Here is a 27,288-nt window from a genome sequence, read left to right as displayed (position 1 = left end):
GTGTTATTGGTCAGCCATTTTGCCAATTCCTGATTCTTCCAGTAAGTCCATACATCTCTCTTCTTTTTGCCTTCCTAGTGCTGGATCATATGCCTTCCTCTTTCCCCCATTCCTAGCCTTTACTTCTATTATCCTGGCCAACTTTGACTTCCTTTCTTCTCGTGCAGGCTGTGATCCCCACCGCTATCAAACTAAACCACACTTAACAGCCATTCAAACTCAAAATTCCTGTTTATTATCTATTAATCAATTCCATTACATTTCTCTATTCAGTTTTATTAAGTTTGAAAAGTATATTGGAATGAGTACATATTCATACGTCTATGAGGACAAATGTTTGATAGCCAAGTGGTAACACAAGGCCTCTTTATTATCTATTAACCAATTCTATTGAATTTCTTCATTCAGTTTGACTAAACTTTAAAAATATATTAGAATGAATACATTTGTCTCTTTGTATCTACATATTTATAAAATTTGTATCTACACATGTAGAAAACTATGTGATGCCCAAGCAGTACCAGAAAGCATCTTTATTACTTATCTCTCAAACAATTCTATTACATTTCTTTATTCAACTATATTAAGTCTTAAAAATCTATAAGTGAATACCTTTGTATCTATGTACCTCTCTGTATATATATGTGGAAAACTATTTGGTATTCAAATGGCAACATAAAGCCTCTTTATTATTACCCTCTAATCAATACTATATAGCATTTCTTTATTGAACTATATTACCTTTTCAACTGTGCCTAATGAATAAATTTTCAACTATCTATCTATGTGTATATGAGAACACTATTTGGTACCCATGTGGTACCCAAAGGCCTCTTTATTTTCTAACAATTCTCAGTGGTATCAGAAGGCCTCTTTATTATGTATTAGTGAATTATATTACATTTCTTTATATAATTTTATTAAACTTTGAAAGCATCTGAGAATAAATAAATGTGTATCACTCTATCTATATACATGTGGAAAACTATTTGGTCCCTAAGTGGCACCACTGATCTCAGCAGCTCTTACATTATGTAGCCATAGTAGTGAGAAATCTCCATCTCTCTTTCCCTCTCAATGAAGCACTGCACTCTCCCCAAAGCAGTGTACTTGGCAGCATTCTGACGCTCTTGTTGAGCCTTCTTCTTCATGGCTTCCCGCTCTGGCCTCTGCTGTTTGGTGATGGGAGTTGATACTACTTGCCCAGGAACATTGGGTTTCCTCCATGGAATTGGTTGTAAGGCAAAGTCTTGGAGTAGATATTGGTTTTGAGACTTGAGCGGTTGTGACTGGGGCTTGGTCCCAACATTGGGAACTGGTTGCCAATGGAGAGAAGTGCAAGATGATATTTTGTAGGGTGCAGGCCCAGAAGCAGCAGACCGAGGGACACTAGGCTGGGTAGAAGCGCTCATACCTGACTGAATGGCATGAGTCAAAACGGGCTGAGCTGGCTTGGCAGGACGCATCCAAGATGGGTTGGCAGTAGCTGGTTGGGATTGATTGACTGCCATGGGTTGAGCTGAGCTAGCGGGACCAGGCTGGGCAGGGTAAGCCCCAGTGGGTGTCCGTGAAGCCAGAGACTGTGGCCTCCTATTGATTACTGGTCGAGGTGGAGGTTTCTCCAGGGTCAGAAAAGGCAAAGGTACCAATTTAACCTTCCCAGGTGGTGGAGGCTCATAAATGGATGGAGCGGGACCTTCTCCTTTAGCGCTGATATCTGGGTTCTGGGCTTTGACTTGTGATTTCTCAGCACGCTTATCCGCCAGCCATGGTTTCATAGCTGGGCATGGACGGGGGTCTTGGGTACTGCCTGAGTTTCCCAGGGCCCGGGAGGAAGAGAGCCCAGTTTTCTTATCATTCTTCTTCCCCAGTGCGTGGAAAACCTGCACCGACTCCAGCATGTGCATGCCGAGACAGCTCCAAGGCTTTTTAAAGGTCTCTTGGCAAAGCTCAGGTTGGTTCCTCTTCCTCTTCAGTTTGGGCAGTGTTGGCTTCTCTTCTGCCTTGACTTTGTTGCCTGGCTGCTTCTTCTCGTCGGCTTTCCTGGAGTTGTTTTCTCTGGTCCTCTTGGTCTTTTCCTGCCCATGGCCCTTGGCCTTGCTGTTCCTGCTGGATGCAGCTTCCTGAGCTTTGCTGATAGAGTGCTTGGCTGTGTGCACAGGGGCCCTACTACTGTCTGCATCCCTGTGAGCAACTTCTCCTCCTAATGCACACTCTAGGTCCCTTAGCTGCATTTTGGCCTGAGGAGTTCCATCAGGACACTCTGAGGCTTTATGTTTGTTCTTCCTCATTGGCTCACTAGGACCCTTTAAGGCGCTTGTGATTTCCTTACCCTGATTCACCGTGATGGCTCTGGTGTCATTGGATTTTGTTATTGTGGGACTTTCAGGTTGGTCAAAGTCTTTTAAGGAACTGAAAAGCTCAGGAAGTTGAATATCCCCCAGCAGTGCAGTGAGGTCTGCAAAACCACTGCTAAATTCAATCCCATTTTCAAGTGTGCCTTGGTCCTCAAGACTCAGGCTATTCCTTTCTAGATGGATATTTTCAGAATGTGGCTTCTCCTCTTGGTCCAGAGGACCAATGGAGGCCAGAAGCTGGTGGATTTCAGGGATGTCTAAAGGGAGTAGTGGAGGATCCTTGTTCTCCATGGCAATTTGGTAGGCATCCAGTGGTTCTGAGAGCATGGTGTTAATCTCACACAAATTCTTAATCTCTGTTTGTTCCTGGCTTTGATTTGGAGGCAATGCCAAGAAATCAGTAGAACTCTGGACTGGAGTTATTGTGGAAATGTCCCCAAGTTCAGTTTGTGGGTTTTTCTCAATTATTTGGCTTTTTCTGTTATTGCAGATGTATGGGATTTCTGGAGGCTGTGGCAGACAAAATGTCTGACTTGGAGGTTGCAATCCCAAGGAAGCCTCCATCCCTAGGGAAGTTTCCATCCCTGCAAAGGAATCAAGGACGATGGTAAGTAGGATGCTCCCCCTTCCCAGAAACACACTATTCAGGGAAACCACCTACGGTGGAGAAAGCATTTCTCTTAGCTCTTTTTAAGGACCACTGACAGGTATCTGTTAAGAGTTGCGTATTAGTTACAGGTGATCCCTTGAAGTCTTACTTTTGGGCTGGTCCATCACCATGGCAGCATGGGTTTCTGGTAGAGCACTTGTCTCCTCTGTGGGAAACACCGAAAAACTGTTTCATGAAGTCTCTCATTCTCATATAGGGGCCTCTCAATTCTCTCCACTCTCCCCAGAATGTAAGAACTCTTAACACCATGAACTAGGTGAGGGTGGAGCTGTTGCTCATGAAATCAGTGTGAAAGGTCAGGGGTTTTGGACTCCTGCTTTGGACAGCATCTCTACATACAGAGGTTAAATCCTTCAGTCAATTAAGGAACAATTAAATTGTCACACCCTGATATGTGTTGATGTATTTTTCTAAACCAAAGTAAAATTAGGGAAATATATTTATAGTGTGGTTATGTAGCTGGACTGAGTGCAGGACCCTTATCCGCCAGCCATGGTTTCATAGCTGGGCATGGACGGGGGTCTTGGGTCCTAGAGGTCTCTTAAACGCATGGGTGGCCATTATGCTATGCTGCATGCTTCTCTTACAGAGTCTGAAAATGGGGACTGCTGAACAAGATTGTGGTTAAAATCTCAGCACTTGAATTCTAGGGATGTGTGGACTCACAGTTACCAGCTGAAAACTGGACCCTCCTTTCGAATGGTAATCTTATTCCTTCCCCTTTTTGCTGTTTGTACTCACCTTGAAAATTTGTTCCTTCTATACTTTGAGTGGACACAGAGTAGTAGGTCACAGGTGTAGGGACTGATGGTAGGACATTTGTGGGCTGAACTTCCTTCAGCACTGTCACCATTTCTGGTTGAGGGGCAGCGGCACTAATTCCTGCATATGGCACAGAGCCATAGGATTGCAGGCAGGGCCAATGTTCTCCAGAGAGCAGAGTCCCCAGAGAGTTTTGATCATAGTAGTAGACCTGGCTTCCTTCTTGGTGGGGTAGTGAGAGGCAACGTCCTTGATTTGGAATCTGAGATAGTGTCACCTGGACGAGCCTACCAGATAGTAGTGGATACCCGGGGATCATGACATTGGCTTCGGAAGTTTTGTCATACTGGGATGTCATAGATAGGGAAGAATCTGCTGTATTCTGGTCAGTGACAGTCAGATTAAAGTCCCCGAGTGAAGAGGAGCTCTTTTCAGCACTTCCTGGGATATACCACTCAGAAATACTTGGATAGGGGGCAGGTGCCATGGGAGTCTGGTTCTGGCCAGTAACCCCAGACACCATGGCTGTGGTAGCATGTTGATAAAGGTAGGCACTGCCCATGAGTGGCTGGAAGGAGGTGCCACAGGTTGAGGGCAGTAACCATGCTGAAGTGGCAGCTGGAGCAGAGGCTCTGGAGAAGTTGCAGACACTTCCTGTCCCGGAAGCTGCATTGGTCACCACAGGAAGAGAGAGCTGCAGAGATTCAGCATTTCCATGTAAAGAAGAATTTTGGAAATTTTCTGTAGGAAGAAGAGGGTGGTGAAAATATTGATGAGACAGACAGATTCTTACAATATTCGAGGAATAATGACATCTTAATGTTGTAGTAATCAGGAAGGCCCTCATTCCAATAATCATTGAGAGACCCCAAATCACTCCATTTAGGATGGCTGCAAGTACTCTTCTGATTACCTGCCTTTTGTCTCAAATTGGGCCCAGAAGTCCCAAGTGGTCTGCTTCACACATTGTTCCCTAAAAGCATCCTTCTACCTGTCCTACCTTTCCTTTGAGCCTGCACTAGTATTGACTCCTGAATTTGCCCTAGAACTGAAGCATTTTCAAACTCAGAGAAAACCCCAACATTACCAGTTACCAAATGAGTCCTCCAAGGGTTAGTGAAGTGAGATCGACTTGTTCAAAATCAGCAACAGATTATGGAAACTTACTCCCTGGCCAGGACTCTTGTTCCAAAGACCAGAAATCTGGAGAAACAGAAATTTGTTTTTCCCTGTTCATAGAAGATCGTACTGATATCACCACAGTGATCTTTAGTATCTCCTTTTGTTTGTCCAGGTCACATGATATTTCCTGGAGTTCAGTTTTACCATCCAAATGATAATTTAAGCGTCATTCTTTGCCCTCTTTCAGCCTAACTGCTGATCCTACATGAAAATGACTACCTGAAATTCAGTTTCTCAAGAAATGCTTCTTGAAAGAAATTAAAACTTTCTGAGCTTCAGGTTACTCATCTTTGGTGTGGTTATAACAATACCAACAGTGATAATTCATCCATGAATAAAAGTGTCATATTACATAAGATTCATGTGGGGGCTGAGATTATGGCTCAGCGTTAGGGCGCTTGCTTAGCACATGCGAGGCCCTGGGTTCAATCCTCAGCACCATGTAAAAATAAATAAAATAAAGGTATTGTGTTGAACTACAACTAATAAATAGATATTGCAAAAAGTTTCATTTGGAGGGAGTTACAGTATGTTCTGGAAAGATAGAAGCAAAAGTCAAAACCAGCTCAGAACTAAAAGGAATGACTAGATAGTAATGAACATATGTATATGTAGCAAAAGTGAGTGTATATCAAATTTGCTAAGAAATGAGTTCTGTTATCATGCATACAATATTATGAATGTTTCTCTTTGATTTTAGTGAATACTGTTAATCAAAACAAAGCTCATAATTGAAGGTGAGTTTGAATGCATTCTCAAGCAGTACATATAGACAGAGAAACTATACTAAAAATGTGTGTAATTTTAAGTAAAGTGAACACAAATTTAAGTAAAGTGAACAGATGGGTAGCCACGTGGAGAAGCGAAAACTAAAGCCAAAACCCATGATGAATCTGGGCATGGTGTGGTGGGCCTCTGGTCCCAGCACGTGGGAGCCTGAGGCAGTGGGATTGCAGGAAACCAGGAATTCAAAGCCACTCTGGGCAATTCAGCAAGATCCTATCTGAGAAAACAAATAAAATATCCTGGAGATATAGCTTGTGTAGCATGCTTGCCTAGCATGCATGAGACCCTGAGTTCAATCCTCAGAACTGGAAAGAAGAGAAGAAAGGAAGAAAGAAAGAATGAATGAGAGGAAGGAAGGAAGGCATAAGGAGCAAGGCAGGGAGGGAAGGAGAGAGAAATGGAGGGAGTGAGGGAAAGAAGAAGGGAAGGAGGACAGAAGGAAGGACACAATAAATTTTGTACATACTAGAGAAAAAAACAATAAGTGTAAAGTAATTTCATTACTGTTCTTGTTTCTCTTCCTCTAAGGATTACCAACACCAAATAAAAGACATTAATTCCACTAGGTAGATATTTCAATTAATATAAACACATTTTCTGATAATCCTTTTGGTTATTAAAAAAACCAGAAAAAATGCTTTAACAAAATCATAGAAGCCTAGTTTATTATCACATTTAGAGAAAAATCTTGTCCCTAAAGTCTGAGAAAACCATCACAGTATAATAAAATCACAAATTTAAAACAATTTTTGTCTTTTATTCTGATATTTTCTTCTCCCTTTTATATTAAAACAAAATTAATACAAAAATGTTTGAGCTACCCTACACCCCAGCCCCGAAAAATTATTTGAAATGTAGACAAAACAAAAAGTCTTCACATAATTATTTAAATAAACTTGGAATTAGAGGTGTGAGCTTGAATTTTTATTCTTATATAGTTCTTTCTTTCGGTTCTTAGATTTAGAAATCATCAATGACTATTTGTATATTGTCTGTTTTAGAAAAAAAAAAAAAAACCGTTGTAAAGATGGAAAACAGCTTCATCTTGACAGCTTATATCTCACAAAGGAATGTGTCCTTCTGATGCAGGTTTGGACAAAACATTTTTTAGAAATCCCTGTAGTTTAAAAATCAGAACAAAGTAGGACATGGAAAATGCCATTTCCCCAGCTCTGTCTAGAACCACTTTCCTTGGCATGTTTGGAGGAAGAATAATTTCTAAAACATACTTCTAACATGTTCATGTTCAAACTGTCAACATCATCTGTGTTGAAAGAGATCATAGAAAAACTGTAACAGCCAAGTGTGACTTTTCTGATAACCTGCTTACCCCAGTGATACCCTAATTCAAGTCTTAGTTTCCTTGCTGGTCTGTTAATCTAAACATTCTCTAAACCAGCCTCTGGGAAGATTCAATCTATGCTGTCTGTTGGTTTAAATAAAATCTTTGCTTTTCTTCCACATCCATCCCAACCCACCTCTTTTTTCTCGAGAACATCATTCTCTTCATCTCTATTATTCAAACCTTTTCTTCTCCTTTATTTTTATATTTTCTTCCTCCACCGAGTTCCTGTTGCCTTGTGCTTAAACAGTCACAAACTTGCTTTCCCAAGAACATCTGCCTCCTTACAGCCCTGTCCTCCTGTTCCTCTCTCCCTATTTCTCTTTTCACCTAGTTTAAACAGAAAACTCCCAAATATGTGAATGTCCCTTTTATGAACAGCACTAAATTTGAAATACTGAAGTAGAAATCTTGGTGAAGGGAAACTGTTACAGAGGAAACCTCTTGGTTTCCACCCTGCCTAGGATTTGTCTCTTTCAGTTGAAACAACACAACCATGAAATCTGATTTCATTCTCTATAAACATGCCCCTCAAGATGCAAGAAAAGTAAGGGACCAGAACATGGGCAATCTGTTATCCTCATGTAGCAAATCAGGAAACAGATTTTGTGAGAGAGTAAGATAGTCCAGTTCTATACCTAGTACATGTCAAATTCCAAATGAAATTAGGTGTCCAGATTTCTAGTTCTATCCTTTCCCCTATTATTCTAAGCTCTTTTGACTCCATTAGTAAATTGAGGCAGGTAAAAGTCTAATGAAAAACTTTAAAAGTTTCTTTACTCACCTGACATGGTCAGAGAAGAGGTCACATCAAATACAAAGGATGAGGAGATCACCCCAGAGGATGTGTGGGTGGCTGAGGCTAGAGAATGCATGTTTCCCAATATGGAGTTCACTGGTCACTGTTTACTGGCCACTCTAATGACTGGTTACTGGTCACTGGTCACTTGCGATGATCCAAATTTGTTTACAACTACATGGCAAGCCTAAGATTCTAGCAGGTGGCAGTAGGTTTGGTGGGAGAATGATGTCACAAAACTGGCCGTTTAAAGGTATGAAGTAGCCAATAGAGTGGTCAGACTCCCAAGGAGAAGGTGCGATTGGGTGGGGAAAATGACAAGAGAGTTGATTGGGTGGAGAAAGTGACAGGAGAGTTATAATAGAAACTAAATGGCTCAGTTCTGGTAGGTGAAGCCCTGCAAGAGGGACATAATGGGCTCACCCCATGGCTCCCTTCCTTCAGGCTCTTGTGTTAGGGATATCATCTCCATGTTCCTCTTATATGTTCATTAAAATATTATGAATATGTTATAAATTATGTTTCACAGTATAAGAGGTAATAGTGATACATTACTCTATTAACATATGCAGTTAACATCCCTGGAGATGGAAGAAAGAGACATCTAGGTTGAGCAAGTATAGTGGTTCTGGAACCACAGAAGTTGATTTGATTAGTGAAGTTACTGCAGTATTCAAGGATTCAAAAAGGGGTTAAAAAGTTTTTTTTTTCCTAGTTGTAGATGGACCCAATACTTTTATTTTATTCATGGGTCAAGCCCAGTGCCTCACGCGTGCTAGGCTAACGTTCTACCACTGAGCCACAATCCCAGCCCTAGGGGGAAGTTCCTTGAGTGCATTCTCTGGGGAATGATGTGGCCCAAGATTCTCTTTAGTTTCTCCTGATCCCTACTTTCTTTGGCCTGGGCTGGGCCAGGTTAGACTGGTAACTCTCTTCTGCTCTCCTTCCCCCACCCCTCTTCATTGTAGACAGTTTTTCATGGACAAGCCTTGAGTCTGCATTCGTGTACATATTGATATTACTTTATTTTGACTTCCAGAAGCAGGGGTCTTTTTTTCTGTGAGTTGATTCTTTGAAAAATGAACTCTGAACAATAGCAGCAACTCTAGAGAGGTGGAAGACTTAGTTGACTGTAAAATTTCCCTCTCTGGATTTTTGTTGTACTCCTTTAACTTATAATTTCCTGAGGACAGCTCCTTGGTCATGTAGACTTTCTGCCATGAGCCTCTTTCATATGTGAGAGGCACTGAGGATCCTTTCTCTCTTCTTATGTAAGTGAATCCAGTGTGGCAGTTACTGTGACTTCCTCCCCCTTGCAAACAGCCACTATAGAATCTTGGACTTCTTGCATTCTTTGCCTTGCATGTTTGGGTGGAAGGCCAGGAGAAAAGTTAAAACATTAAGAGAACATAAAAAAGTATGGATAACATAAAGAAAAGAGAGGTTAACATGGACTTTTAAATTTTAACTTTTTGTTAGAAACAAGTCAACTCATTGAGGTCCCATTTTGTGTTAATAAAAGAGGCAATTAATTTTTTTTTTTTTGCTGGGGGGATGGGTCCTTGGAATTTAAACCAGGGACACTTTCCCATTACCTCACATCCCCAGCCCTTTTTATTTTTCTTTAGAGACAGGATCTCACTATGTTGCTTAGGGCCTGATGGATTTGTGTAGACATGTAAGGAGAGGCTTGTGGAAAAAGCATTGTGGTTATGCTGTGCACCCAAGGAAGAGGTGTGTCTGTTCAGCCCAAATTCATCTAAATTGGTTTTGCTTTTGATCCCCTGGAGAGTATTAGTTTCACCACTTTCTCTTGTAATGCCATAAAGTCAGTCAGGACTGAATTGGTAATAATATATATATATGAGTACTGAGCTGGTTTGGGGGAGTACAGCTATGGGATTTAATCATTTTCCTTGGTGGTAAGCTTTGTTTTTTTTTTTGTTTTTTGTGGTGGTGGGGGTTTACCAGGGATTGAACTCTACCACTGAGCCACATCACCAGCCCTATTTTATGTTTTATTAGAGACAGGGTCTCACTGAGTTGCTTAGCACCTTGCCATTGCTGATGTATGCTTTGAACTTGCGATCTTCCTGCCTCAGTCTCCCAAGCTGCTGGGATTATAGGCGTGTGTCACCCTACCCAGAAATGTGGTAAGTTGTTTTTTAAAAAAATATCCTGTTAGTTGTCAATGGACCTTTATTTAATTTTTGGACTTCTTTAGAGACAGTGAGTAGATAGTGTGATTCACGATGTCAAGAACCCACAAGAAGAGAAGCGCATATATAGAAAAGATTGCTTATAAATAAAGATAAATATTGCATTTACAGGCCTATTTTTCCCATCTCTTACACTGCTAATTGTGGAATATATATATATTTTTTTTTTGCTGGTTGTGTGTGGGATAATTCTTAGCTAAGAGGGATTGTGAAATGTTTGGTGGTATAAAGATATGGCTTGGAGTATGTCAACTTTTTCAGGGTATATTTTTTTTTCTTTTTATCTCAGCTGCATACCTCAGATAGCTTACTTCTATAATACTGGCATGTAATATGAGACTAAGAACATACAGTGAGTATCTGTAAGCCAGATCATTCCTTATGTTCTCTTAGAAATCAATGGTATCCACAGCTACTATAGATTAAGGAGATGGAGATGATGGAGATTTGTGCAGACCTCATGAATTCAGCAAAGCCTTTATTCAGCTGTGGAGTCAGGCATCAGATGGGCAGACTTTCTGGTTAGAAATGGCTGCTGGTCTGGGTTTATATAGGTTACACACTGGGAGGTAACTTACCCATTGAAAACTTTAACAGGAGGTGGGCATTCAGGAAAAAGGTTACCAAACCTAGAAATTTGTTTTTATTGGCAGTGTTTTCATAGGGCAAGAATGGAGGGTGCATTGTCCTATCACTGAGAATGGATATATTGGGACAGGTCCAATGCTTGCCCTTTTCCAGGGATGTCTTGTCACTGACTGATGTTTGCTTCCTTCCCAGGGATTTTTATGTCACTGGGAAAGGAAGTATTGGGAAAGGATCAATGTTATCAATGTTCTGATTTTCCCTCCCTCCCTCTTCGTAGGCCACACTGTTTTGGGGTTGTCATTTGCATATCTTTCATTCTAGACACTGAAAAGTCATAATGAATAGTGGCAATGATTTCAGATCTGGTTGCTTCTTGCTGAGAAAGGGTCAAGTAGGAGGACCCCTGCTCTCAGAGTTCTGGAAAAGAACATGGGTTCTCTGGTGTTTTAGGCTTAAGAAGAGTATATGTGGGAGTAGACTTGGGGCTCAGGCACAGTCCTCCTTTTGTGGTTTCAGAAAGTTGCACTGTATTCTGGAGAGGGCTTGAGCCAGACAGGTCACCTCATTAAGAAAATGTTTTTTGTACACAATTAAGAATAGGGAGAAGAAAGGTTATTATAATCAAGGTGACGATTAACAGATTTGTTAGTTCTAGGAAAACAATTTTAGCAGGTCCTATCATTGGGGAGCCCATTTCCCTTAATCAAGGCCATTGTATCCCTTTCAAAAACAGGGTGCACTTTCCATGATCTCAGGAGTTCAGGTCCTTTGGAGCATTGCAAGCATGATTAATGTTGGAACCATATTTTCCTGATGGTTTAATCATTTCCAACCTGCTTGAAAGACTGTGCAGAACTAGAATATAAATTAACTGTATAGTTATAGCTAGTAACCCAGGTATATGTGTAGAAAAGTATTTCAAAGAGTTGAGGGAAGAAATCCCTTTAGCTAAACTGCCCCAAATTTCTTATCAAAAGTAGATGTTTTTGCATTTTCTATGGCAGAACTTGAGATTGTAATTTTAATTCAAACAAGTATTGATATGAAAAAGATCAAGTCCATTAGGTGATTACATACATTTTGCCCTTGTGTCTCAGTGTCATCATATGGATCTCTAGTGACACAAAATTGGGTGATATTACAGTGACCCTGAAGTTTCTGAGCCCATTGTAAATCTTGTACTTATTCTCCTAGTCAAATAATAGAATCTTTTAGTTGTTGAATTTTGTTTGAATGATCCGGATCCATATGTTCTTGAGTTTGCCAGGTCTCGGTAACATTCTTATGGAATTGTTGAAGGTAATGGGTGTTTGGACTTGCTGATGCAGTGTCTCCGCTGCAGTCAAAGCAACAGTCCCAGCTCTCAGCCACCAGATGAGCCATTTAGCATGGTGTTTCAGGTGCCTCGGTAGTTCCTACGTGGATGGTACTTAAGGGGCCTCCTGCCATGGTACTTTTAATTTTACAAGGAGCCTTTTGAGAGTCATTATAGTTTGTGCTGAACTTTGCCATAGAGTTCAAATGTTGTTGTAGCATACACTTTACACAATTTTAACATAATATAGATTTTTGTGAGGCATCACAAAATTTGAATGGGTATTTGAATGGGTCTGGACCCTAAAACATAGGGATTTAATACACATACTGTGAAGGTACAATTCCTTATGAAAGGAAATGTTATAATAGATAACATTTTTCAACTTATTATATTGAGAATTACCCTTCCAGAATGGAACCACCATTTGACCCAGCTATTCCCCTTCTCGGTCTATTCCCTAAAGACCTAAAAAGAGCATGCTACAGGGACACTGGTGCCGCAGTCTGGCTGGGCACAAAATCACGAGCCACTCAAGCAGGAACAAAGTTTATTTTTTGAAACTGCCGCCAATGTCCGGTACCGCCCGGGAAGATTTTTTCCACCCACGCGGCCTCCTCCCAGACCCGCAGAGAGAGCTCCTCCCCCGGAACTCCCTCCTACTGTACTTCCCCAACCAATGGGAACTCTCCAGGAGTCCTGTAGCCGGCCTAGGTGAACAGCAGGAGTCCAATATCCATATGAATGCAAATCTTAACATAATCATATCATCTCAGTGGCTAGCTGGCGTCACCTTTCGACCAAAAATGCCATGCATCATATACTTGGCTCTTAGCACACTGGTACATCGATGTTCATAGCAGCACAATTCACAATAGCAAGACTGTGGAACCAACCTACATGCCCTTCAATAGAGGAATGGATTAAAAAAAAAAAATGTGGCATTTATACACAACGGAGTATTACTCTGCATTAAAAAATGACAAAATCATAGAATTTGCAGGGAAATGGATGGCATTAGAGCAGATTATGCTAAGTGAAGCTAGCCAATCCCTAAAAAACTAATGCCAAATGTCTTCTTTGATATAAGGAGAGTAACTAAGAACAGAGTAAGGACGAAGAGCATGAGAAGAAGATTAACATTAAACAGGGATGAGAGGTGGGAGTGAAAGGGAGAGAGAAGGGAAATTGCATGGAAATGGAAGGAGACCCTCAGGGTTATACAAAATTACATACAAGAGGAAGTGAGGGGAAAGGGAAAAATAATACAAGGGGGAGAAATGAATGACAGTAGAGGGGGTAGAGAGAGAAGAGGGGAGGGGAGGGGAGGGGAGGGGAGGGGAGGGGGGATAGTAGAGGATAGGAAAGGCAGCAGAATACAACAGACACTAGTATGGCAATATGTAAATCAATGGATGTTTAACTGATGTGATTCTGCAATCTGTATACCGGGTAAAAATGGGAGTTCATAACCCACTTGAATCAAAGTGTGAAATATGATATATCAAGAACTATGTAATGTTTTGAACAACCAACAATAAAAATTAAAAATTAAAAAAAAAGAGAATTACCCTTCCAGATCCCCAAAGTCTCCTCAGTCAGACCTATTTTCCATACTGTGTCCTGAATTGGCAGAAAATCCATTCTCATGGCAGGTGGTAATTCTCCCTTAGACCCGTATCTAGTGATGTTGGAATGGAAAACAGCTCTATAAGCCAGATGTTCTAAATTGTCTCTGTAAGGTAATTTTCATTCCAAAGCTCTAGATTCAGCATCAGTCATTCCCCTGGAGAACCCCAATCAATAACTTGTTTTCCTACAATAGAAAGATTCGATGATAGGGTTATCACCTTCAGACCGTTGTAAAACTTTTGGTGAATGATTTCTGTGGCAATGGTAAGAGCATTGAGTCTGCTTACTGAGTAATTAACATTAACTCCCTGGCATGCAGGTGAGCCTCTGCCAGTGAGGAAAATAAGCCTAGCCTCTTGATCCTGTTATTTTGGGACATATATTAGCCGAGTTTTGAGGCCCAGTGTGGTAACAATATGAGTTTCTGAGCGAAACACAAAGAGGGGGTCAGGAGGACAGTCCTGAATAATTGAACAAAGATTGTTGGGAGGACCTGGTTGTCAAGAAAGGACCAGGCAAGATGGCCTTGGAATTAAGATAGATTGAAGGGGGAGGATCAAACCATGTTACTGGGTGAGCAGTGACAGGCTGTAGAATGTGGGCCCTATAAGCCTCTGTGTCTGTAGCCATGCTGGCAGTTGTGCATATTATGAAGACCAGCACGAGGAACATGCTAATCGGAATAATGAACTGACCTGTTTTCCTCAATTGTCCCCAGTTATCTCTCTTAACGTATTCCCATGGCCTGGGGTTTGTCCTCCAGGCTCAAGACATTAACATTTTTGCCTGTAGAGAGAGGATTCTCACTGAATACACCAGGCACTTCTTGTCTCTGCTGTTTCTGGTCTGGTGTGGCAGTTTGTGAAGTTAAAGATGATATGTGGAAAACACAAAGAGAGGAAATAAATTTGGGTGGGGGTCAGGACAATGAATGTTCCTTGAAGGCAGGAACATTCTCCTCTTCTAATGTTTGAAGAGTTGAAAGATGAAGGGGGAGTAAATATGATGAATTGAATTTCACTCTTGAGTGCTATTAAGAAAAGGAAGTAGAGGCTGGGGTTGTGGCTCCACAGTAGAGCACTCGCCTAGCACATGTGCGGCACGAGGTTCGATCCTCAGCACCCCATATAAATAACCAAATAAAATACAGGTATTGTGCCCAATATAACTAAAAAAAAATATTTTAAAAAGGTAGAAGGATATCTGAGACAGAAACCCTAAGAGTTCTAGGAATGAGGGACAGCGGTTTCCTCAGGAATGGCTGGAAGGTAGGTCATGTGTAGTCCAGTGAGGCCTGTGACAACAGAATGATTAGTGGCATTAGCAGGAACAGGGATACATTACTATATTAACGTATATAGTTAATATCTCTGGAGAAGGAAGAAAGAGACATCTAAGTTGAGCAAATATAGTGGTTGTGGAACCATAGAAGTTGATTTGATGAGTGAAGTTACTGCAGTTTTCAAGGATTCAGAAAGGGATTAAAAAGTTTTTGTGTTTTTCTTTCTTTTTTTTTTGTTTTAGTTGTAGATGGACACAATACTTTTATTTTATTCATTTATTTTGAAGTGGTGCTGAGGGTCAAGCCCTGTGCCAAACACATGCTGGGCTAACGTTCTACCACTGAGCCACAATCCCAGCCCTAGGGGGAAGTTCCTTGAGTGCATTCTCTGGGGAATGATGTGGCCCAAGATTCTCTTTAGTTTCTCCTTGACCCCTATTTTCTTTGGCCTGGGCTGGGCCAGGTTAGACTGGTAACTCTCTTCTACTCTCCTTCTCCCACCCCTCTTCATTGTAGACATTTTTTCATGGACAAGCCTTGAGTCTGCATTCTTATACACATTGATATTACTTTCTTTTGACTTCCAGGAGGAGGGGTCTTCTTTTCTATGAGTTGATTCTTTGAAAAATGAACTCTGAACATTAGAAGCAATTCTAGAGAGGTGGAAGACCTAGCTGACTGTAAAATTTCCCTCTCCGTATTTTTTTTTTTTTTTAATTGTTGGTTGTACTCCGTATTTTTGTTGTAGTTCTGTAAGTTATAATTTCCTGAGGACAGCTCCTTGGTCATGTAGACTTTCTGCCATCAGCCTCTTTCATTTGTGAGAGGCACTGAGGATCCTTTCTGTCTTCTTATGTAAGAGGATCCAGTGTGGCAGTTACTGTGACTTCCTCCCCCTTGCAAACAGCCTCTATAGAATCTTGGGCTTCTCACATTCTTTGTCTTGCATGTTTGGGTGGAAGGCCAGGAGAATAGTTAGAACATTAGGATAACATAAAAAAGTAAGCATAACATAAAGAAAAGAGAGGTTAACATGGAGTTTTAAATTTTAACTTTTTGTTAGAAACAAGTCAACTCATTGAGGTCTCATTTTGTGTTAATAAAAGAGGCAATTAATTTTTTTTTTTTTTTTGCAGGGGGGCAGGTCCTTGGAATTTAAACCAGGGACACTTTCCCATTACATCACATCCCCATCCCTTTTTATTATTATTATTTTTTTAGAGACAGTGTCTCATATGTTGCTTAGGGCCTTTCTAAGTTGCTGAGGCTGGTCTTGAACTTGTGATCCTCCGTCTTCAACCTGTTGAGTTTCTGGGACTACAGGTGTATTCTACTGCACCTGGCTCATTATATATATAAATTAAATACATATATAAAAAATAAACACATATAAATTAAATGTGTATATATAAATTTAAAAATATATATATAATTTTTAAAAAATACCTAGGTTGGAAACCCAAAAACTGTCATGAATTCTATACAGTGGAGATAAAAATCTTAATTATTATTTTCTTTTTTGTCAAATGATTTCATTTTGTCACCCATTAATGTGTTTGTAGTGTATGGATAGCTATTTTAGATTCTGGGTTTTCAGCTCACTTTTCTTTTTGTCATATTTTAAAGAAATGCAACATTGTAAGATATATTGCATGTTTTTCCATTGATGATAGTTTATGCTGAAGTATTGTGAATTAAGTTAATCTGATGGATTTGTGTAGACATGCAAAGAGAGGCTTGTGGAAAAAGCATTGTGGTTATGCTATGCACCCAAGGAACAGGTGTGTCTGTTCAGCCCAAATTTATCTAAATTGCTTTTGCTTTTTATGCCCTGGAGAGTGTTTGTATTACCAATTTCTCTTGTAATGTGATAAAGTAAGTCAGGACTGAGTTGGTAATAATATATATATGAGCACTGAGTTGGGATTTAATGATTTTCCTTGGTGGTAAACTTTTTTTTTGGTGGTGGGGGGGTTATCAGGGATGGAACTCTACCACTGAGCCACATCACCAGCCCTATTTTATGTTTTATTTATACCTAGGGTCTCACTGAGTTGCTTAGCACCTTGCCATTGCTGAAGTTTGCTTTGAACTTGCCATCTTTCTGCCTCAGTCTCCCGAGCTGCTGGGATTACAGGCATGTGCCACCCCACCCGAAATGTGGTAAGCTGTTTTTTTTTTTTTTAAATGTTCTGTTAGTTTTCAGTGAACCTTTATTTAATTTGTGGACTTCTTTAGAGAGAGTAAGTAGATAGTTGATTCACAATGTCAAGAACCCACAGGAAGACAAGTGCATATGTAGAAAAAATTGCTCATAAATAAAGCTAAATATTGCATATAGAGGCCATTTGTTCCCATCTCTTTCACTGCTAATTATGGAATATATATATATATATATAATATATATATATTTGCTGGTTGTGTGTGGCATAATGCTTATCTAAGAGGGATTGGCAGTATAAAGATATGGCTTGAACTATGTCAGCTTTTTCAGGGTATTTTTTTTTTCTTTCTAGTTCAATTGCATACCTCAGATAGCTTACTTGTATAATACTGGCATGTAATATGAGACTAAGTACATACAGTGAGTATCTGCAAGCCAGATCATTCCATAAGTTCTCTGAGAAATCAAGGGTATCCACAGCTACTATAGTTTTAGGATATAAGAACAAAATGGTGGAGACGGGTGCAGACCTCATGAATTCAGCAAAACTTTTTATTCAGCTATGGAGTCAGGCATTAGATGGGCAGACTTTTTGGTTAGAAATGGCTGCTGGTCTGGGTTTATATAGGTTACACACTGGGAGGTAACTTACCCATTGAAGACTTTAGCAGCACGTGGGCATTCAGGAAAAAGGTTGCAAAAACTAGAAATTTGTTTTTACTGGCAGTGTTTTCATAGGGCAAGAATGGAGGGTGCATTGTCCTATCACTGAGAATGGATATATTGGGACAGGTCCAATGCTTGCCCTTTTCCAGGGATGTCTTGTCACCTAGTGATGTTTGCTTCCTTCCCAGGGATTTTTATGTCACTGGGAAAGGAAGTATTGGGAAAGGATCAATGTTATCAATGTTCTGCCTTTTCCCTCCCTCCCTCTTCCTAGGCCACACTGTTTTGGGGGGTTGTCATTTGCATATCCTTCATTCCAGACTCTGGGTAGGCATAATGAATAGGGCAATGATTTCAGATCTGGCTGCTTCTTTCCGAGAAGGTGTGAAGTAGGAGGACCCCTGATTTCAGAGTTCTGCAAAAGAATATGGGTTCTCTGGTGGATGAGGCTTAAGAGGAGTATATGTGGGAGTAGACGTGGGGTTCAGGCACAGTCCTCCTTTTGTGGTTTCAGAAATTCGGACTGTGTTCTGGAGGGCGCTTGAGCCAGGTCGGTCACCTCATTAAGAAAATTTTTTGTACACAATTTAAAATAGAGAGAAGAAAGATAATTATAATAACAGTGAAGATTAACTGATTTGCTAGTGGTAGGAAAACAATTTTAGCAGGTCCTATCATTGGGGAGCCTATTTCCCTTAATCAAGGCCATCGTATCCCTTTCAAACTCAAGGTGCACTTTCCATGATCTCAGGAGTTCGGGTCCTTTGGAGCATTGCGAGCATGATTAATATTTGAACCATATTTTCCTGATGTTTTAATCATTTCCATCCTGCTTGACAGACCCTGCAGAAGAAGAACAGAAATTAACTGTATAGTTATAGCTAGTAGCCCAGCTATAAGTGTAGAAAAGTATTTCAAAGGCTTGAGGGAAGAAATCCCTTTAGCTAAACTGCCCCAAATTTCTTACCAAAAATAGGTGTTTTTGCATTAGCTATGGCAGAACCTGAGATTGTAATTTTAATCCAAATAAGAATTTCTATGAAAAGGATCAAGTCCCATTAGGTGATTCCATACATTTTGCCATTGAATCTCAGTGTCATCAAATTGGGTGATGTTACAATGACACTGAAGTCTCTGAGCCCATCATAAATCTTGTACTTATTCTATAGTCAAATAGTAGAATCTTTTAGTTGTTGAATTTTGTTTGAATGATCCGGATCTATATGTTCTTGAGTTTGTCAGGTATTGGTAACATTCTTATGGAATTGTTGAAGGTAATGGGTGTTTAGACCTGCTGATGCAATGCCTCCGCTGCAGTGGAGGCAGAGGTAATGATGCCAGTCAAAACAGCAGTCCCAGCTCCAGGCACCAGATGAGCCATTTAGCGTGGTGTTTCAGGTGCCTCAGTAGTTCCTGCATGAATGCTACTGAAGGGGCCTCCTGCCATGGTTCTTTTAATTTTACAAGGAGCCTTTTGAGATTCATAATAGTTTGTGCTGAACTTTGCCATAGAGTTCAAATGTTGTTGTAGCATACACTTTACACATTTAACATAATATAGATTTTTTTATGGCATGGTATTGTATTTGAATGGATCTGGACCCTAAAACATAGGGATTTAATACACATACTGTGAGGTACAATTCCTTATGGAAGGAAATGTTACGATAGATAACATTTTTCAACTTATTATATTGAGAATCACCATTCCAGATCCCAAGTCTCCTCAGTCAGACCTATTTTCCAAATCGTGTCCTGAATTGGCCCAAAGTGCACTCTCATGGCAGGTGATATTTCTCCCTTAGACCAGTATCTAGTGGAGTTGGATTGTAAAACAGTTCTATAAACATACCTAAATTGTCCCTATAAAGTCATTTTCATCCCAAAGTTCTAGATTCAGCATCAGTCCGTTCCCCAGGAGAACCCCAATCTATAACTTGTTTTCCTGCAACAGAAAATTCCAAAGATGGGGTGTATCACCTTCAGTCCATTGCAAAACTTTTGGTGAATTATTTCTGTGCCAATGGTAAGAGCAAATGGGTCTGCTTAATGAATAATTAAGATTAATTTCCTGGCACGAAGGTGAGCCTCTGCCAGGGAGGAAAATAAGCCTGGCCTCTTGATCCTGTTATTTTGGGTACATATGTAAGCCAAATTTTGAGGCCCAGTGTGATAACAATATGAGTTTCTGTGAGAAATGCAAAGAGAGGGGTTCAGGAGTAGAGTCCTGAATAATTGAACAAAGATTGTTGGGAAGTCTGGAAGTCAAGAAAGGACCAGGAAAGAAGGCTTGGAATTAAGACAGATTGAAGCGGGAGGATCAAACCATGTCACTGGGTGAGCAGTGACAGGCTGTATAATGTGGGCCCTATATGCCTGTGTCTCTAGCCATGCTCACAGTTGTGCATATTATGAAGACCAGCATGAGGAACATCTAAGAGGAATAACAAACTGACCTGTTTTTCTCAATTGCTCCCAGTTATCTCTCTTGTTTTCTTAGCCTATCCCCATGACATGGAGGCTTCCAGGTTCAAGACATTAACATTTTTGCCATAGGGAGAGGATTCTCACTGAATACATCAGCCACTTCTTGTCTCTGCTGTTTCTGGTCCAGTGTGGCAGTTTGTGAAGTTAAAGATGATATGTGGAAAACACAAAGAGAGATATCTTGGTGGGCGTCAGGACAATGTATATTCCTTGAAGCCAGGGATCTCAAATGAGTTCTAATGTTTGTAGAGTAGAAAGATGAAGGGGGAGTAAATATGATGAATTTAATTTGACTCTTGAGTGCTATTAAGAAAAGGTAGTAGAGGCTGGGGTTATGGCTTAGCAGTAGAGCACTCGCCTAGCACATGCGAGGCGCTAGGTTTGATCCTCAGCACCATGTGTAAATAAAGAAATAAAATAAAGGTATTGAGCCCAACTATAACTAAAAATATATTTTAAAAAAGGTAGAATGATATCTGAGAGAGCAACACTAAGAATTCTGGGTGTGAGGGTCAGTGGTTTTCTCAGGAATGGCTGGGAGGTAGGTCATGTGTAGTCGGATGAGGCCTGTGAGAACAGAATGATAAGTGGCATTAGCAGGAACAGATTTGAAATTGCTTAAATGGATCCAGGATGGGTGGCCTTGTAGTTTGGCTGTTGTAGGTGTGGCCAGAATCACCTTAAAAGGGCACTTTCATTTTTTTTTATCTTTGTAAGGGGACTACAGGTAGGAAAGGGGAGAGTTAAACTAAGTCCCCTATGGAAATAGTAGGAGGGGCCCCTGAAGATCTAGTGTGGGAAGATGAGTGTGGGCATATTTCCAGAAGGCATCCCTGAGGTGAGGTAGGAGGTCTTTTGGGACATCTGGAGGAATGCTAGGTGGTTGAGGTTGAATGGTGGGGGAGCAACTTCTCCCATAAATTAGTTCAAAGGGGATGATCATAAGAGGATTTGGGGGCAGTACCTGGATCCAGAGAAGGGTCAAAGGGAGGAGCTTAATCAAATCCAAGGAATGTTACTACTTAATTTGGTTAAGGTTGCCTTTAAAGTACTATTTGTTTTTTCAACCTTTCCTGAGGACTGCAGATGATAGGGAATGAGGAAATTTTATTTTATATTTCAACTTTAGCCAATTCTCGGGTAATAAAGAAATTAACTTGGGGGCCTATATCAGATTGGAGAGAGGCAGGTAAATCAAAACATGGAATTATTTCTTGGGAAATTATGTTGCAGTGGTAAAAGCCTTCTTATTGTTAGCTGGAAAGGCTTTGACCCATCCAGTAAAGGTGTCTACTGAGTCTAGGTGGTATTTGTTTTTCTTACAGGGGACATGTGGGTGAAGTCAAGTTGCCAGTCTGTGGCAGGAAGGTCTCCCTAGCTTGGTGTGTAGGAAATGGATGTGGTCTCACATTATGGTTGGGGTTATCCTTGAGACAAGTGGTGCAGGATTGAGGAACTTGTGGGAGATACTGTAAATCTGAAGAGGGTAGGTGTAGTGAATTCTTCAGGAATCACTGGAGGGAGCGCATATCAGGGTGGAGTAAATTTTGTAGGTAAGATAATAGTACTTTAGTTTCATCAGGGAGAAACTGGAGATTTGTGGACATAGAGGCTTGTGATGATTGAGGGTGGTGGTGAAAGAGAGCAGCCTGCTTCACTAGCCAGTCCTCTGTATTATTCCTAAGGAAATTAACACTTGCCAGCCTGATGTCCTTTACAGTGCAACTCTGCCATCTTGTGGAATAAAGGAGCAGCTTCAAGCAAATTTCTTATGTAATTAGCATTAGAATTCCTGCCTGAGGAAGAAAACCTCTTTCCCTGCAGATTAGGATGTTAGAATGAATTATGTTATAAGTGTATTTGAAATCAGTAAAAAAAAATTGATTGATTTGTTTCTGGCTCATGATAAAACTCGAGTGAGAGCAGCAAGTTCAGCTTGTTGAGATGTGGTGCCTGAGGGGAGGGGAGCAGCCTCAATTAAATGGGTGAGGACAAAAGAAGAATCTGCTGTAATCTTTCCTTGAAGTATAGCATAGCCTCCAAGGTTTGGGGACTGTTAGCAGAAAAGGACCAGGCTGGATACAAACTTCATGGATCAGCACAGCTTTTATGTAGGAACAGAGTCCTGCCTCTGATGAACCCACTTCTCAGAAGGTTGAAAATGAGCCATGGGCCAATGGGGAATCAATGCTTATGTAGGTTACAGAGAGGTGACTTAATTAATGAGGACTCAGGATACAGGTTTGGGAGAATTTGAAAATTTGTTTTTACTGTACAATATTTTTACTTGGAGAATAATGGAGTGTCTTGGGTTAGCATTCAGTGTTTAACTGTTTCCCTTCAGAGTCCCATTGTAGTGTTACTGGGAAAAGATTTATTTGTGGAAGGATCAATGCTCTGGCTTCCTTTCTAGGGATTTTTCTGTCACTGTTAAAGAATGCAGTGGGAAATGATCAATGCCATCAATATGCTGTTTTTTTCTTTACTCCCTCTTTCCATGCCACAGTATTTTGGAGTTTGACATTTTCCATATTTAACAAGGACTCTTTCTGGGAGCTTCCGATTATGAACCAGTCTGGGGAGTCAGGGATTGGCTGATTAGTTATATGTGAAAAGGGGTTCATTAAGAAATCAAGGGTGGGGCTGGGGTTTTGGCTCAACAGTAGAGTGCTCTCCTTGCACGGGGGTGGGGGGGGTGGGGGGGGTGGGGGGGGTGACCCAGGTTGGATCCTCAGCACCACATAAAAATAAATAAATGAAATAGAGGTATTGTGTCCAACTACGACTAAAAAATAAATATTAAAAAAAAAAAAAAAAAAAAAAAAGAAATCAAGGGTGTCAGGAGAAGAGTGAGAAAACACAGGGGCAGAGGGGGTTTTTGTTGGGAGAAGAGTACAGGGTTTAATAGGGAGTCTTGCTGCTAGTTAGGGGATCCAAGAGTTGTGCATGCAGTCATTGTACTCTGGTTGGGGGAATGTTGGTGGAATGGAGAGAAATGACCAGCAGCTGAGAAGTTCTGAAAGAGAGTGTATGATAAGAATAGAAAAAGGCTGACATAATGCAAATGTCAAAAAAAAAAAAATTATTCTGGCCTCAGGGATCAGTAGATCTACAGTGTGTAAAAACTTTAGGCCTTAGGGCCAACCTAGATAAACTAATCTAATTGTTTGGATGAGAATGTCCTGGGGTGGGGGATATTCCCTTTCCCTGATTTCTGGTAAAGAAGTCCCAAGGACTCCTTTGTTCTTTTTGTCTGAGTGGAGTGACAGGAAGAAAGGCTTATTAGGGATTGGTAAATAAAGAGTTAAGGATTCCAGAAGAGAATTCTGGAGAGTAGAAATGGTGGAAGAAAAGGAATGGGGAGATGGAAGAAGATCTAAAAGATTCCCTTTTGAGGCTTCATAAAAGGATTTGGGTGTGAGAGGGAATTTGGGTATCCAGATGTGAAAATAATGAAAAAGGCCTAAGAGGGCAAGCTTATCTCTTTTAGTGGAAGATAGGGGAATGTTCTTTAAGGCCTGGAGTCATTCTGAGGGTATTGTATGGGAGTTGGGGGGTCAGTAGGATACCTAACTATTGCACCTGAGGGGAGCAGAGCAGGGTCTTAGATTGAGAGACCTGGTACCCTAGGAGGCCAGGGCAATAAGTAGGGTGTTGGTGATGTTTGGACAATTTGGGGGATGGGCTACGGAGCAGGAGATCATCTACATGTTGTATGAGATGGCTGGGGGATAAATTTAAGGTGGGCATGTCTTGTTGGAGAGCCTGGCCAAAGAATTGGGGACTATCATGGACGCCCTGTGGGAGAGGAGCTGAGGTGAGCTGCTGAGACACATTATTGCCTGGGTCAGTCCAGGTAAAGGCATAAGTGAGCATGAGGAAGGATGGAGGGGAATAGTGAACAAGGTAGCTTTCAGGTGGAGCACTGAGAAATGTGTGGTGGAGGCTGAGATATGAGATAAGGGTATAGGGACTGGATACTGCAGGATATGTGGGAACACTTGCCCCATTGATTTTCCTGACATTCTGTACTAGCCAGAATTGGCCATTGGGTTTCTTTATTCTGAGTATGGGGAAGGTGTGAGGAAAGGTGGTTGGTATGAGGAGATGGACCTGTAACAAGTGGGAGATGATTGATGTGCTTTAAACCTCTGAGAGTCAGGGAGTTAATGGATATTGGGGAAGGGAACATAGTGGTATTTTTTAGTTGGATATGAACAGGAGAGTGGTGTTTAGCTATTTTAGGTTGAGAAGTATCCCATACTGTGGAGTTAATTCCAATGGGCAAAGAACAATCAGATACTTCGGGGACTCAGGGACTAGATCTGGGCCAGAATGTATTAAGAAGATGGTAGTGGAATTTAAAGGGGGGATGATGATTGAGGCTTTTACTTTGTGGACCAGCTACTGTCTCAGTAGGGAGAAGGGCAACATGGCATAACTATAAAGAATGGATAATGAGAAGGATCGAATTGTGCAAAAAACTGGAGTGTCTTTAGTGGATATGTAGGGGTTCCTGAGAGTCCTATAATGGGGGTGTCTGCCAAAAAAGTGGGCCCATGCCATTGTGTCAAAAGTGAATGGCTTGCCCCTGTGTCAATCAGAAATGAAACTGCATTGCTGTACATCCGCCATGTAACCTGGGGCTCCTCAAGTGGACAACCTGAGGAGGTAGAGGCAGTGGAGCCCAGGCCCCCTCATTCTAGAAACTCAATGAATGGGACATGGGAAGAGGTAGCTGCACCAAGGGTAATGGTGTCCTTGCCTGGGTGTAGCTCGCCTTCCAGTGTCCTCATTACAAAAATTATAATTTTTTTTAACTAAGCAGTGTTTTTACAGGGCAATAGTGGAGGGTCTATTGCACTGCCACAGGAAAGGATATAGTGGGAAAGGATCAATGCTTGCCCTTTCCAGGGATGTCCTATCATTGGGTGATGTTTGCTTGCTGCCCAGGGATTGTCTTGTCACTAGGAAAGGATGTATTGGGAAAGATCAATGTTATTAATGTTCTTCCTTCTTCCCCCTGATTTCTTCAAAGGCCACACTGTTTTGGAGGTTTGTCAAGTCCACATCATTGAAAAGCAGTAGGCCTAAAACCAGGAGGAATGTGGTGTATTGTTAGCTTTCTGTTACTATAACAAACACCTGAGATAATCACCCTATAAAAGAGAAAGGATTTCTTTTGTTTCACAGCTTTGGATGATTCAGTCCATAGTCAGTTGGCAAGGCAGCACATGTTGAAAGGGAGTTCATGGTGGAACAAGCTGCTTACATTATGACCTGGATAGAAGAGAGAGAAGGGTGGGGAAGAGGACATATTGGGTCCTATTTTCCCCTTCAATACTGGGAACCCTCAAACCTCAATGACCAGAAGATATCCTACTAGGCATCCCCCGTTTTTTTCTGGTAGTAAGGATTATGAGCTGTCACCAGCTCCTCTTTTAAAATCTTATTTTGAGACAGTATCTTGCTCAGGTGCTCAGACCATCCTGGAACCTGAGATCATTCTGCTCAGCCTCCCAGGTAGCTGGGCTTATAGACATACAACATTTATCCTGGTTTAGGCCTCACCTCTTAAAGGTTCCACCATTTCCCTCTAGTGCCAAGCTGGAGACTATGGGACATTCTAGATCAAACTTTATAGCATGTGGTAAGATTATTATTGAGAGCAGTATAATTTGTACATACTGAAATATGCAGGTTCAAATGCTGTTTGCCACTCCTGTTCCCAAGCTTCATCACAATGTTGTTTTCCATGCACTTAATTCTATCTTGCAGTCTCAGCATCATCATATACTCTAAAACTAGTCTAAAATGTGGTCTGAAGAACCTAAAGAGCCTTGGTATAACATAGCATCAAGTCTTCCCCGACCTAAACCATCAGTTTTTATACTAAGCTTATTGTCCTAAGGGACAACCCCATCCCTACATTTTGTACTGATCAGGATGACTGGGACTCATCTTCGTTCACCCTACCATACTATCTGTCACTGAGGTCCTTCCATATTCTCTTCTCAGTTTTATTAAAGATTGGAAACCCTCAAGCATCCATATGGTACATAGGTCCTACCAAAAACTGTCACATTTTATTAGAGTCAATTATTTCACAGTTGCTCCAAATATCCCTTACTCCTGTCTCTATTTTCCTGTCCACGTATTAGGTATCTGGAAAAAATACCTAAAATCCTCCAATGACCTCCCGTGAGGCTTAGGATTAGAATTCGTACTCTTTACCTAGATTGCAGAGTGATTCAGCCACTGTGGCCTCTCTGACCTCATCTCCCACTTTCCTTCTTCCTTGCTACTCTCCAGCCACACCATCAGAACATCTGCAGTTCCACTGCAGACCTTTGCCCAGCTGATTACTCTCATGAGGTGCTTTTGTAGTGCTCTTCACTTGGCTGGTTCCATCTTATCATTCATGTCACCTCCTCAGAGAGAACTTCCCTGTCCATCCATTCTAAGGAGCTACCCAGTTACCCTGTATCAGTTGGTCTTGTTTCAGTTTTCTTGATAGTCCTTACCTCTCTCTGATATGGTTTGGTTGGTTTATTGTCTTTCATTGCCCACTAGAATATGATGTCCAGAAAGACAGGAGATTTTCTGACTTGCTTCCAGCTCCCTTCTCAATGTCGACATTGTTTTGGGACCCCAGTAATGTTCAATACATATTCCCGGTTGCCCACATATTACTTAGGTCAGTGTTGTCTCCTTATACCCAAAATCAGTTCCATGGATGGTCTAGCCAATTATGGTGATAACTACAATGTGCGAAGCTAAACCAACCGTTATGTTCCTGGGACCAAGAATTCTTCAAAAGGCAGTCCTTGGTAGAAGCATAAAGCCTCAAGGTTAGATGCCTTCATTAGCTATTATGTTTGGGAATCTATGCTAGCCAATGGATCTACAATGAAAACGAACACATCCTGTTTTGATAGATTTCATAGATGTTGGCTTAGAGCCATCAGAAGAACAAATAATTTTAAAAGATGAGCAAAGGGACTGAGGTTGTGGCTTAGTGGTAGAGTGCTCACTAG

The 27,288-nt window shown here is 41.1% G+C and overlaps 1 protein-coding gene and 1 long non-coding RNA gene across 2 annotated transcripts in view; one reads left to right on the top strand and one right to left on the bottom strand.

Moving 5' to 3' along the window:
* Window positions 1-1,025: 1,025 nt before the first annotated feature.
* On the bottom strand, window positions 1,026-7,974 carry LOC139701797 (uncharacterized protein C2orf78-like). Its single transcript, XM_071601718.1, has 3 exons — window positions 7,884-7,974; window positions 3,769-4,530; window positions 1,026-2,941 (listed from the first exon to the last, which is right to left on the bottom strand). Exons 1-3 carry the CDS (start codon window positions 7,972-7,974, stop codon window positions 1,026-1,028), a joined length of 2,769 nt encoding a protein of 922 aa, XP_071457819.1.
* The window catches only part of LOC139701799 (uncharacterized), a 34,591-nt gene continuing 10,179 nt past the window's right edge, over window positions 2,877-27,288 (top strand). The window contains exons 1-4 of the long non-coding RNA XR_011704386.1: window positions 2,877-2,964; window positions 3,617-3,729; window positions 9,924-10,051; window positions 16,977-17,097. This is a non-coding gene — a long non-coding RNA (uncharacterized lncRNA). The remainder of the gene's footprint in view (window positions 2,965-3,616; window positions 3,730-9,923; window positions 10,052-16,976; window positions 17,098-27,288) is intronic.

The sequence above is a fragment of the Marmota flaviventris genome, chromosome 14 (genome assembly GCF_047511675.1).
Source record: "Marmota flaviventris isolate mMarFla1 chromosome 14, mMarFla1.hap1, whole genome shotgun sequence".
Classification (NCBI taxonomy): Eukaryota; Metazoa; Chordata; class Mammalia; order Rodentia; family Sciuridae; genus Marmota; species Marmota flaviventris.
Note: the sequence above shows the minus strand (reverse complement) of the source record. Positions and strands in the feature narration are given on the sequence as shown.